The sequence below is a fragment of the Microcaecilia unicolor genome, chromosome 1 (genome assembly GCF_901765095.1).
Source record: "Microcaecilia unicolor chromosome 1, aMicUni1.1, whole genome shotgun sequence".
NCBI classification, from domain to species: domain Eukaryota; kingdom Metazoa; phylum Chordata; class Amphibia; order Gymnophiona; family Siphonopidae; genus Microcaecilia; species Microcaecilia unicolor.
This window is the reverse complement of record NC_044031.1, coordinates 39311785-39324602: the sequence shown is the minus strand read 5'-3', so window position 1 is coordinate 39324602 and position 12818 is coordinate 39311785. Positions and strand designations below refer to the sequence as shown.

General features: G+C 44.9%; 1 protein-coding gene across 1 annotated transcript in view; it reads left to right on the top strand.

The window, feature by feature from the left end:
* Window positions 1–12818, top strand: part of LOC115465678 (SCO-spondin-like) — a 537587-nt gene that overhangs the window by 270783 nt on the left and 253986 nt on the right. Inside the window, exons 55-57 of the mRNA XM_030196374.1 lie at window positions 7160–7324; window positions 9808–9987; window positions 11680–11802. Coding sequence (XP_030052234.1) covers window positions 7160–7324; window positions 9808–9987; window positions 11680–11802 — 468 coding nt within the window. The remainder of the gene's footprint in view (window positions 1–7159; window positions 7325–9807; window positions 9988–11679; window positions 11803–12818) is intronic.

The following is a 12818-nucleotide window of genomic DNA, read 5'->3' as shown; positions in this document are numbered from 1 at the left end:
TCCTGGAAATAAGCAGTGGATTTTCCCAAGTCCATCTTAATAATGGCTTATGGGCTTTTGGGAGACCGGGCATCTAAATGGCAGATGACGTTTAATGTCAACAAGTGCAAAGTGATGCATGTGGGAAAGAGGAACCTGAACTATAGATACATAATGCAAGGCTCCATGTTAGGAGTCGCCGACCAAGAAAGAGATCTCGGCGTTGTTGTTGATGATATGTTGAAACCCTCTGCTCAGTGTGCTGCGGCGGCCAAGAAAGCAAATAGAATGTTAGGTATTATTAGGAAAGGAATGGAAAACAAAAATGAGGATGTTATAATGCCTTTGTATTGCTCCATGGTGCGACCGTGTTCAATTGTGTTCAATTCTGGTCTCCGCATCTCAAAAAAGATATAGTGGAATTAGAAAAGGTACAGAGAAGGGCGACGAAAATGATAAAGGGGATGGGACGACTTCCCTATGAGGAAAGGCTAAAGCAGCTAGGGCTCTTCAGCTTGGAGAAGAGATGGCTGAGGGGAGATATGATAGAGGTCTATAAAATAATGAGTGGAGTGGAATGGGTAGACATGAATCATTTGTTTACTCATTCCAGAAATACTAGGATGAAGCTACAAAGTAGTAAATTTAATATGAAACGGAGAAAATGTTTCTTCACTCAACGTGTAATTAATCTCTGGAATTTGTTGCCAGAGAATGCGGTAAAGGCTGTTAGCTTAGCGAAGTTTAAAAGGGGTCTGGACGGCTTCCTAAAGGAAAAGTCCATAAAGCATTATTAAATTGATTTGGGAAAAATCCACTGCTTATTTCTGGGATAACAAAGTATAGATAATGGCTAAACTTTGTCCAACGATAATTTGTAAAAGGTACACAACAAAAACTGGACAAAGTGCACGTATTGCAATAGAACCTTACATGGCTAAAGAGGTTATCTCATAACAACAGAAATATCCGTGTGTGCCAGCTACTGTTATGGCTCACCGGTCTGTATGTGTTTGTAATCATTGAACACCTCCAGCCAGCCAATGGTACCCCCTGGTGCTCATATGTGAAAGAATAAAAGCCTCTCTCTTGTTCATTAATTTCAATATATAGGCATAACAATGTTTGTGGGTACCACTGTTCAAAAAATTCAAAAATTAAACACTATTGCAATCAATGAGCAAGTAATGCACAAAATCAACTTAGCTTGTAGGCTCCCAGCTCTGTCTAATACCATCTACGGCTGGAGCTCAACGGGTTTCGGTTTAACCTTATGAAACCTCTTGGGCAACTCCGATAGTCTAATAGGTAGCAGTCTGGATTGTTGTCGGTAAATCCAGACTGCTACCTACATGCCCTTGACAAAGCAAGAGACCGCGAAACAGGGTCCTGTCGGGCCTATTAGACTATCGGAGTTGCCCAAGAGGTTTCATAAGGTTAAACCGAAACCCGTTGAGCTCCAGCCGTAGATGGTATTAGACAGAGCTGGGAGCCTACAAGCTAAGTTGATTTTGTGCATTACTTGCTCATTGATTGCAATAGTGTTTAATTTTTGAATTTTTTGAACAGTGGTACCCACAAACATTGTTATGCCTATATATTGAAATTAATGAACAAGAGAGAGGCTTTTATTCTTTCACATATGAGCACCAGGGGGTACCATTGGCTGGCTGGAGGTGTTCAATGATTACAAACACATACAGACCGGTGAGCCATAACAGTAGCTGGCACACACGGATATTTCTGTTGTTATGAGATAACCTCTTTAGCCATGTAAGGTTCTATTGCAATACGTGCACTTTGTCCAGTTTTTGTTGTATTTCTGGGATAAGCAGCATAAAATGTTTTGTACTTTTTTGTGATCTTGCCAGGTATTTGTGACCTGGATTGGCCACTGTTGGAAACAGGATGCTGGGCTTGATGGACCTTTGGTCTATCCCAGTGTGGCAATACATATATACTTATGTAGTTATGTACTTCTGTACTTTCCTTTAGGAAATTATCAAAGCTTTTTTAAAACCCTGCAAAGCTAACTGTTTTTACTACATTCTCTGGCTATGAGTTTAATTACACGTTGAGTGAAGAAATATTTTCTCCGATTTGTTCTAAGTTTACTACTTAGTAGCTTCATTGCATGCCCTGAAGTCCTTTATTTTTTGAAGCAGTAAACAAGCGATTCACATCTACCCATTCCACTCCACTCAGTATTTTATAGAACTCTATCATATTTCCCCTCAGCTGTCTGTTGTCCAAGCTGAAGAGCCCTAGCTTCTTTAACCTTTCCTGATAGGGAAGTAGTTCCATCCCCTTTGTCATTTTCATCACCCTTCTCCGTACCTTTTCTAATTCTGCTATATCTTTTTTGAGATGCGGTGACCAAAATTACACACAAAATTTCGCACCATGGAGTGATACAAAGGCATTATAATATTCTCAGTCTTGTTCTCCATTCCTTTCCTAATAATTCCTAACATTCTATTTGCTTTCTTAACCGTCACTGCACTCTGAGCAAAGGGTTTCAACATGTCATCATTAATGGCACTTGTGACCTTTTTTTTTTTTAATCAAGCCTCGCTAGTGGTTCCCGGTGTGTTAATGCCGACAAAGCCCATTCACTTTGAATAGGCTTCGTCAGCATTGCCATGCCAAAAACACTAGCGTAGCTTAATAAAAGAGGCACATAGATCCTTTTCCTGAGCAGTGACTCCTAATGTGGAACCTTGCATCATGTAGCTATAATTCGGGTTCCTCTTTCTCATATGCATCACTTTGCAATTGCTCACATTAAATGTCATGTGTCATTTGGATGCCCAGTCCGCCAGTCTTGTATGGTCCTCTTGCAATTTTTCGCAATCCTCTTGCAGTTTAACTGTCACGTCCTGCCGCGCTCCTACCTGCTCTCCCGCCGTGGGGGGCGGGAGTCGGCGGCCTCCGCAGCGCGGAGGGGCGTTCCAGAGGCGCCAGAGTGGTGGGGGGCGTTGTGACGGGAAGGGCGAGCCGGCCCAGGACCGCCAGCCGGCGACGGCGACCACTGGCCCCGCTATCGCCGGGTCTGGAGGCAAGCTTCGCGCCGCGCAAGATGGAGGCGCTGGGATGCGGGCACCGGGGTCTTCCCTGCTCCCGAGCCGGCGCTCCGCCCACCAGGCTCCGGATTGGAGGGCTGAGGCCGGGGCTCCACCTGGGAAGGCGGGCAGCACCAATCCAGGCAACTCTGTTCACTCCTGGAGCCGGATTGGTGGTCTGCTTCCACGAGGGCGGGGCGGCTAATCGGGCTCGATATTTAAAGAAGGAAGCTAAGCTGACACTTCGCTTCCGGTTCTGTTGCCGTAGCCACCTTGCTAGCCGCTTTCTAAAGACTGTGCTGGGATTATCTCCAGGATTGCTAGCCGCCTTGCTAGCCGCTCTCTAAAGACTGTGCTGGGATTATCTCCAGGATTGCTAGCCGCCTTGCTAGCCGCTTTCTAAAGACTGTGCTGGGATTATCTCCAGGATTGCTAGCCGCCTTGCTAGCCGCTTTCTAAAGACTGTGCTGGGATTATCTCCAGGATTGCTAGCCGCCTTGCTAGCCGCTCTCTAAAGACTGTGCTGGGATTATCTCCAGGATTGCTAGCCGCCTTGCTAGCCGCTTTCTAAAGACTGTGCTGGGATTATCTCCAGGATTGCTAGCCGCCTTGCTAGCCGCTTTCTAAAGACTGTGCTGGGATTATCTCCAGGATTGCTAGCCGCCTTGCTAGCCGCTCTCTAAAGACTGTGCTGGGATTATCTCCAGGATTGCTAGCCGCCTTGCTAGCCGCTTTCTAAAGACTGTGCTGGGATTATCTCCAGGATTGCTAGTCGCCTTGCTAGCCGCTATCCAAAGATTGTGCTGAGATTATCTACGGGATTGCTAGCCGCCCTGGCTAGCCGCTAGCCTAAGACTGTGGTGTTTGATTACTAATTAGGGCAGTCCGTTAACCCCGTGGTTCCAGCAGTCCTGCTGGCCGCCTGCAGCTGGGGGCTCAACCCTTGGTGAACGGCGGCCGCTGCGGGTGAAGAGTCGGGGTTACACGGCGGCCCTCTGAGGTCCTTCGGGGCATTGCGGGGCCTAAGGGCTCACCAACTAGAGACAAGACATTAACAACTTATTTATTTGCTGCACTTGTATCCCACATTTTCCCACCTATTTGCAGGCTCAATGTGGCTTACAAAATGTTATAGCAACATGTACACATTATAGGATAAGAATTTCAAAATATAGATATAGATGGGTACATAGAATATCAAAGCAATCATATTAACGGAATAATAATTTTACAATTATTACAAATAAGAATGCAAAAGTAAATCATATTGGATTGGAAGTGGATTGAAAGATCAACATAACATAATGATATCAGGACAAGATATAATATTCAGTCATGAGGATGTAATTAGGATGAACAGATAGGAGGGTTCCTTAATAGTTGTGATTGGAATAATTCAATAACTTTGAATAACTTTGTGTCATCAGCAAATTTAATTACCTAACTAGTTATTCCCATCTCTAGGTCATTTATAAATATGTTAAAAAGCAGCGGCCCCAGCACAGACCCCTGGGGAACCCCACTATCTATCCTTCTCAATTGAGAATACTGACCATTTAACCCTACTCTCTGTTTTCTATCTCTTAACTTGTTCTTAATCCACAGCAGTGCACTACCTCCTATCCCATGACCTTCTAATTTCCTCAAGAGTTGTTCATGAGGTACTTTGTCAAATGCCATTAAATTCATGTAGTGTTGAACTCTATTTGGGGTTGATATTCAAAGGCATTTATCCAAGTAGAAGCCCCTGAAAATTTCCCCTGACTGCCTTGCCTGTATCCTGATAGAGGTTATCTGGTTAGTGCTGCTGGTTGACTAACTAAGGGGTCCTTTTGCTAAGCTGCAGGAAAAAGGGCCATGTGGTAATGGCAGGAGACGATTTTCCTGCACGCCAGGCCCTTTATACCACAGTGGGTAAAAAGTCTCCTCCCCCCAAAAATGTCCATGCAGCAAGATAACTCTTACCACATGGTCGTGCGGCTGGGAGCTCTTACCGCCACCCATTGAGGTGGCGGTAAGGGCTCCTGTGGTAACCTGGTGGAAACTAGGCAGTGCGCTGTGATGCCGCCGGGTTAGCGCTGCACTATATTTAATGGTGCACGCTTGAACTAGAACTACTTCCAGCGGCAGCGTTGGGCCGGCTATAGTCCCAAGTTAGCGTGCGGTAAGGCCGCGTTGGGCTTACCAATGCTTTCTAAAAGGGTCTCTAAGGATGCTATCCATGTATTGCTGCCAGCTCTCTGCTCTAGCCAGATATTCATCAGCAGCCACTATCCCGATACTGTGACTGAATAGTCCACATTTTTATGCCCATGCAGCCACTGCTGACGTCGGCAGGATCAATATCGGGGTTTGATTTTAGTGCTTGGCAATAAAGAATGATGACTGACTCCCTCCAAAGAGGATCTCAAATCATTTGGTAAGAGTTCAAAGACATATAAATGCATAGCTTTGAAATAGCAGTTAATGTGTGATCCAGCCACGTGGTGTAGGAAGATGGGGAAGTCTTGTAGTTTCGAGTTCCATAAGAATTCCCTAACTTCCTGCACAGCGCGACTCAAGTGTCTGCAGAGCCCGGCCGTACAGGCGAAGACAAGGACTTTGACACTGCACCAGGAAGGAGAAAAAATCCTCTTAGAGGTAAACTAGGGGGAGGGGGAGAGAAAGTGGGTGAAGGTTGTGAAAGGGGGCATGTTGTTCTCACAAAGTGTTGCCAAATACTATGCCTCCCCCCTAGCTTATACTCGTTAACAGCTTTCCCTCCTTTTTCAGGGGAAAGCCATTATCTCAGCTTATACTCAAATAGGCTTATATTCGAGTATATACAGTATATATTCCATAATGGATTTTTATTGGCACAATCTGTTTTTCTTCTTCATAGGTTCATATTTTTTGTACCTCTGATGCAGGCATTCCACCGAAACATGGCCCATGTTGGGACCTTAAATAAACATTTCAAATGCCAACTAGTTTTTGAAGGCTCATTGTGCTTCCTTTTGAAATTGAACTGATGTTAGTCATACATGCTAATGTCCCCTTTAATTTGGTGGTATCTGATCAATAAACTCCCACTGATAAAATTCAAAGGGGTAAAACTTAGGCCTCGTTGAAGGTCTTTCGTGCCTCCATTGGATATATGGGGCACCACACTAATTGCTATACAAAGCTAAGTATTTATGTGTCTTTGAACTTGTATCAATATTTTCAAATGATTTGCGATCCTCTTTGGGGGATTCACTTTAAGTTTTTACTCTTTATTGCCAAGTGCTAAAAATAGAGCTAACTCTACCTAAGTTTGTTTTCGTGTTTATGATTACACCAGTTTAAGTACCTGCTGGGCACATCTGGAGCCAGTTGGCAACCCTAGTTTTCAGTCTGTATATCTCACAAAGGGAACAGACAGAACCCAGTGGCCCCTGTTCCCTTTAAGCTGAACAAGAGTGCTCTAACTGTATTGCTGCCAGTAGGGGGTGGTGTTTCAGGATTGTGTTTTCAATCACTAGAGACAGGCAGTTCCCTGGAGTCCTGCAGAGCTAGCCAATCCATCACTACTGAAAATGTGATCATGAAACAGCATCCCCCACTGGCAGGGCTGTAGGTGGAGGACTCCCGCTCAGCTTAGAGGACAGTGGTGCCCTACCATTAGGCCAACTGCAGCGGGGGCCTCGGGCGGCATTAATTATGGAGCGACATCTTTTCCCCTTTCTTCCTCAATTCCCCTTCACAGCCTACCTTCTTTTTTTGTTTTTCAAAAGGCAGGGTTCAGCAGCAATCCCCATACGCTGCCCTGCCGCTGGCACCAGTATCTCCTCTGTACTGCGGCCCGCCTCTCTGATGTAACTTCCTGTTTTTTCGGAGGCGGGCGGCAGTACAGAGGAGACGCCGGTGTTGGTGGCAGGGCAGCGTATGGGGATCACTGCCACCTCCGGCTTTTTAAATCAACAACCAAAAAAAAGAAGGTAGGTGGAGGGGGTGAGATGCTGGGGGGCTGGTGCGCCATTTTATCCCTGTCTCAGGTGGTAGATTGCCTTAAGCCGCCCCTGTTAGATGGAACAGTGCCAGTGGCTTGTCTGTACTCAGTTTTTACATCCTGCTGACACATTCTGCTCTGTTTTTAGTGGACTGTATCCTCTCTCCCTGGACTTCCTGGAGTCAGTGCAGCCAGTCTTGTGGCTTAGGAGTGATCTTCCGTCGGAGGGATGTTATCCGTCAGCGTCTGCCTGGGGGGGATTGCAGTAGTGTGGGCTTTGACAGCCGCACCTGTTTCCTGCAGGCCTGTCCAGGTAAGATCAAGTAAAGAAGAGGGTGGGGCTTTGATGATGGAGCCATGAGACAGTGCATCAATTAGGGGGAATTCTAGAAATTGGCACCTCATTTTAAGTACTAGAAAGGCAAGCTTAGTGCCAAATCTATATCAGCTTAAACGCATGCTTAAACTGTTATAGAATACTAGCACAAAGCTGTAGTTATTCAGTCATTAGTTTGAGTAAACTGGACTACTTTAACAAAGTTTGTTTGGGGTGGCAAAGAGTCTTTTGAAACGATTATAGACTATACAAAATACTGCAATTCTCTTGGTCTTCTTTCTAAAAACTTTCTTCTCATATTATTCCGTTTTATTTAACTGACTTGTAGTAGAGGCCCTAATTTTGTTTAAACTCGGTAGTTTAATATTTAGGATACTATATGGAGTTACTGTTGGATATATGTTAGCATCGATATGTAGGCCCGCATCTTGTACGTCGCTTTAATTTGCTGGCATTTCCAGTTCTAAGGGTTTGCGTTACTGGAAACTATTTCAAACAGTTTTCCCTTTTCAAGCAGCAACCCTCTGGCCATCGCTTCTGGATAGTATTAGATCTCTACCTAGTTTTGATTGTTTTAAGAAAGCAATGAAAACTCATTTATTCTGGAAGTATGTTTTGGGTACCGTTAATTAAATTTGTTTTGGGGGGGAGATAATTTGAGATGTATGATCTAGTGCTATTGATGTAATCTGCTTAGAACTATACAGGGCCACCGAGAGGCATAGCTGGGCCCGGGGCAGAGCCGGACCGCCGCAAGCTGGACCGCCCCTCCCCCTTATCTTTTTGTCTTTGCCTCCATGGAGGGAGGGCCCGGCGCCGGCAAGCTGCTTCTTCTGTACCTGCTCCCATGGTCTGTCCTCTTTTGCTCCTGTCTGTGCCAGGAGTCAGGACTTGGATGATTGCATTTACGTGATATCGCACTAATGCAATCATCCGGGTCCTGGGCGGCACACGCTGGAGCAGGGGAGGACAGACCCAGAAGCAGGCAGCAAGAAGAAGCTTGCCGGCACTGGGCCCGAGCCCAGGCCCCATCTTGGAGGCTGGGACCGGGGAATTTTACCCCCCCCCCCCCGCCCTCCTCTCAGAGGCCTATGTACTGCCCATGGTAACGCTCCCTTGCATTTGCGCACAATGCAAAATAGGTGCACTGTTTATAGAATAGCAACACCACTTAGAAGCATAACTGTCAATTATTGGCGCCAATCATGCGCGTAAATGCTAGTATTCTATAAATTTGAGGTCTCTTTTACTAAGCGGCGGTAAGTCCATGCGGGCTTACCGCTCGATATTCCGGAACTACCACAGGAGCCCAGCTGTAGTTCTCACCCCCAGTGGGCGCCATTTCCAGAGCTACAAAAATATATTTTTATTTTTGTTGCGTCGGTGCTTTCTTGGCGGTAATCGGGCAGGTCAGCGCAGGAGCCCTTACCGACAAGTCAGTGGGTGCAGGTAAGTGATACCCCGTGAAATGGCTGCACAGTAAGTGGGTCACTTACTGCATTGCCATTTCTTTAAAAAAAAAAAAAGACAGCCTTTTACCCACTGCTGAGGGGGGCCTCCAGCGCACATGAAAAACACACACTGATGCTTACACAGGCCCCCTTTTTCCACAGCTTAGTAAAGGGGCTGTTGGTGCTTATATTCAGGTACCAGTTTATAGACTAAGGGGAATGTTGCTACTTCTTTCTGATCCACCCTCACTGTTTTTGGCCTAGGTTAATTCCCTGTTGCTACTATTGGTGTTTGGTTATGCAGAAGTCAGAACCTGCAGAGAAATAGTCAAGGAGCTCAGAGGGGCTTTCTTGGCAGTAGTCATTTATTCTGGCACAGGGAAATTCAGCGGCAATTGCTGTACTGAGTTTCCACTTCATGTTGCCCAAGCTTGGCCCTTAGACAGCTTCCATCTCGATGCTCATTACAGCCTCTGATCACCAAGATTGCCATGAGAATTATGTGGGTGCCTTACTGTCACTGAGGATACTCCTGTCTTCTCCACACATACGGGCACACCAGACTACAAGTTATTTCAAAAAGGATATATTTATTTGCCTACTACAATGTTCCAAATATGATAATAAATGTGTCAAGGAAATGCGTGAACTTTCCTTGACTCGGCTATGGGAACACTGCTCATGCGTTTGATCATGTGTTTGGTGTTTGTGATCTTCTTCGTGAGGTTTTGGTCCTTCTCTGCTGTTTTCATGTTTCTTAACTATTTCATAGCAAGGGATTAGCAAGCACTGAATGGCTTAGTAAAAGGGCCCCTTAATATTTGCATTATGCCAAAGAAAGCTTCCTTCTAGAATTCATAAGGTTTACTATGTATACGTAACATATCAAGGTGAAGTTTGACGTTTTTTCCAGTCAAGCCAAAGGTGCCCAGTACATTTGGCACACTTTCTGTGGGGATCTACATGTCTGCATGTGGCATTGTTCTCACATCCTGTGTTTTCCATTAGTGAATGGTGCCTGGGCTCATTGGGGTGAGTGGTCAGCCTGCGATGCTGAGTGCAGGGGAGGAATCAGATCTCGAAGGAGGGGTTGTGCAGACCCTCCTCCTAAGAATGGAGGCTTGCCCTGTCCTGGAGACCCTACCCAAACTGAACCCTGCAACTTGCAACCCTGTGGAGATTCTAGAGGTGAGTTCTGGTGGTTGGGGAAATAACTTGGATATGGTTGAGGAAGGATGCAGGGAAGCAATTGCAAGTGATGTGTCGGTGGATATATGGAATAATTCAGAGGCACTGGGGAATTATTAAGGGTCAGGGGAGTGATATGGCGTGTGAACTATGGTGGAGATGGGGGGGGGGGGAGATGGTAGTTTGAACGGTGAGTGGTTTGGAATGGGGGCGTGAGTGACCCATGAATAGATTCAGTGAATGATTTGTGATAGGGTGAGATGGAATTCAGAGGTGGGAGTGAGACAGGGGATAGTTAAGAGCAGGGTCTTGAATAATTCAGTGGTATGAATTGTGAGTGAGTCATGGGAAGTGGTTTGGGTGCGCTGCAAAAAAAAACGCCCAGAGCCAAAACTGCACTTCAGCACGAGTGCGTTTCCATTTTGTGGTGGGGGTTGTTCTTGCTGCTGGCGCTACACGACAGACCCCTGATGAAGGCTTTTTAAAGCCGAAACACGGACCGTGTAGGGTCCAAATAAAGCTGTATTTGGAGCATCTTATCCTGGTGTTTGGACTGATCTCTTGAAGCTGGTTTCTTTTTCCACTTCTTTTTGTTGGTGTTGTTTTTTTGTGGAAAGTGTGAACCCCATCTTGTTCTTGAAGTGGTTTGGGTGGACATGGGCAGTAAGGAAAGTGGATGGAGAGTGGTTACGGATAGGGTGAGTTGCTAGTCAGTGATTTGGAATGGGATGACATGTGAACCAGTTGTTTGAGATGGGGTGGGGAGTGATTAGGAATGGGGTTGCATGATAGTCAGTAGTTTAGCATGGGGAGGGAAGTGGTTTGGAATGAGGTGACATTTAAGCCAGTGGTTTGTGATAGGATGGAATGTTGTTGGGGAAGGCTAGCATGTAAGTAAGTGGTTTGGTATAACTGGGACTGGGTGACGTGAGTCAGAGAGATTTGGAAGGTAATGGCATGTGAGTCAATAATTTGGGGATAGAAGCGGAAACTAATTTAATTTGTGGACGGGGACTGATATGAGATAGTTTGGAGTGGATCGAGGTTGGTGAGAAATGGTTTAGTGGTGTACACGGGAAGTGGTTTGGTGGGTGTGTGATGGAAGATTCAAGGGGGGGGAGAAGGGGAGTGATTCAGTGATTTAGAGAAGTGACTCATGGCTGGGGTGTGGAATGGCTTAGGGGTGAGGACAGGGGAATGGTTTGAGATGGGGTATTAAGAGATTCATAGGTAAGGTGTGTTTTTATGTCTATGTTTACACTTATGTTTTTAGTTAAAACTTTACACCTCCTGATCTGACAAAAAGGTCAAGGCAGTACAATCTAAAATAAATAAAGGAAAGGAACGGTATTCAAAGATAGGACAGAAATTAAAACACATCAAAACAAACCAACTGTTCAATCTAATTGCATTCTGAGAGGCCAAAGTCTGAGTAAGTGAAAGTCTGTACCAAAGGCAAGAGCAAAAAAGTGATTTTTAAAGTACTGCTTTGAATCTACCAAATGACTGTTCATTACAGAGAGAGAGAGAGAGAGAGAGAGGTCATTCCAGAGTTTAGGTCCACAAAGTAAAATGCTAATGCCTATTGGTTTCATGACATGTATATTCGCAAGTGCAGTCATAATTGCAGAGATGCTGACATCTAATTTCATGCTTTTCGTATCTCCTGCCCTCTTCTCTCTCCTCCCACAGACTGTGGCCCTGAGATGATGTATGTTCATGTTGAAGACTGTGAAAGGGCCCGTCTAACCCCATGTCCCCCAACATGCCGGGAGCTGAACTCAGAGAGTGTCTGCAGTGCACGCTGTATAGAAGGTGAGCACCTGAAATTAACTCCTGTGCTGTTTCCTGCCCCCTTATGTCTTGTGGGCCCAGAATATTGATATACTAAAAGCAAATCCTTTATGTGTCCCCACTGGGTAGCAGAAACCTTTCCAGTGCCTTTAGCATTCAAAATTTACAAAATTTCCAAGTCAGCAGCTGTGTATGGCCTGATTCCTCATTATATGATTTCTCTTGTATGCCAACCAATATCAGGACAACATTATAGTACTCAAAATTCTTTCTCATGTTCTTTTCCCAGTCCGCAGGTGATTATTTTGAAGAAACTGTTTACTTGCTTATTTGCATATCAAGCAGTTAGCTTATGGAATTCCCTTCCATTTAAAATAAGGCACACGTCCATTTACGATATCTTTAAGAAGGGATTAAAGACAATGTTGTTTTACAAATATGTGAGAAAAAGGTAATATGTTGCAGTACCCTAGGTATGATGTGGTTCTGTAAGGTTATTGATGCCCATAATATCAATATCTGTGATAATTTAGGATTATTCTGTTACATCCTAGATTTATTTTTGATGTAGTATCTTAGTTGCAATCCACTATGAACTATGTCACTGGTATTAGTGGGCTATAAATAAATTAACTGTAACTGTAGCAGCTGTATATCTGACACTTTTCAAAGGCTGTAAGTTTTACCACTTCCAGAGGACTTCAACCAACTGTGGTTCAACTCAGTGCCTGTCCAAGAACTGTCCAATATGAAACTTCTTGGTATCCAGTCAAAATTCAATAGAACTTGTTCATATATATCCCAATCTGTTTCTTAAGCTTTTCATTCCCTTTAGATATACTTTACATAAGATTCCCAGTGACCTCAAAGTGAACCTATGAAGATATACATCGCCATAAAAACTTTTGTATTGTTGGCGATGAACATCACTGAGGTCACTGGAAATCTTATGTAAAGTACTAGTAAAAGAGGCCCGTTTCAGAGCAAATGAAACGGGCGCTAACAAGGTTTTCGTCGCCAACACCCCCTCCCTCCCT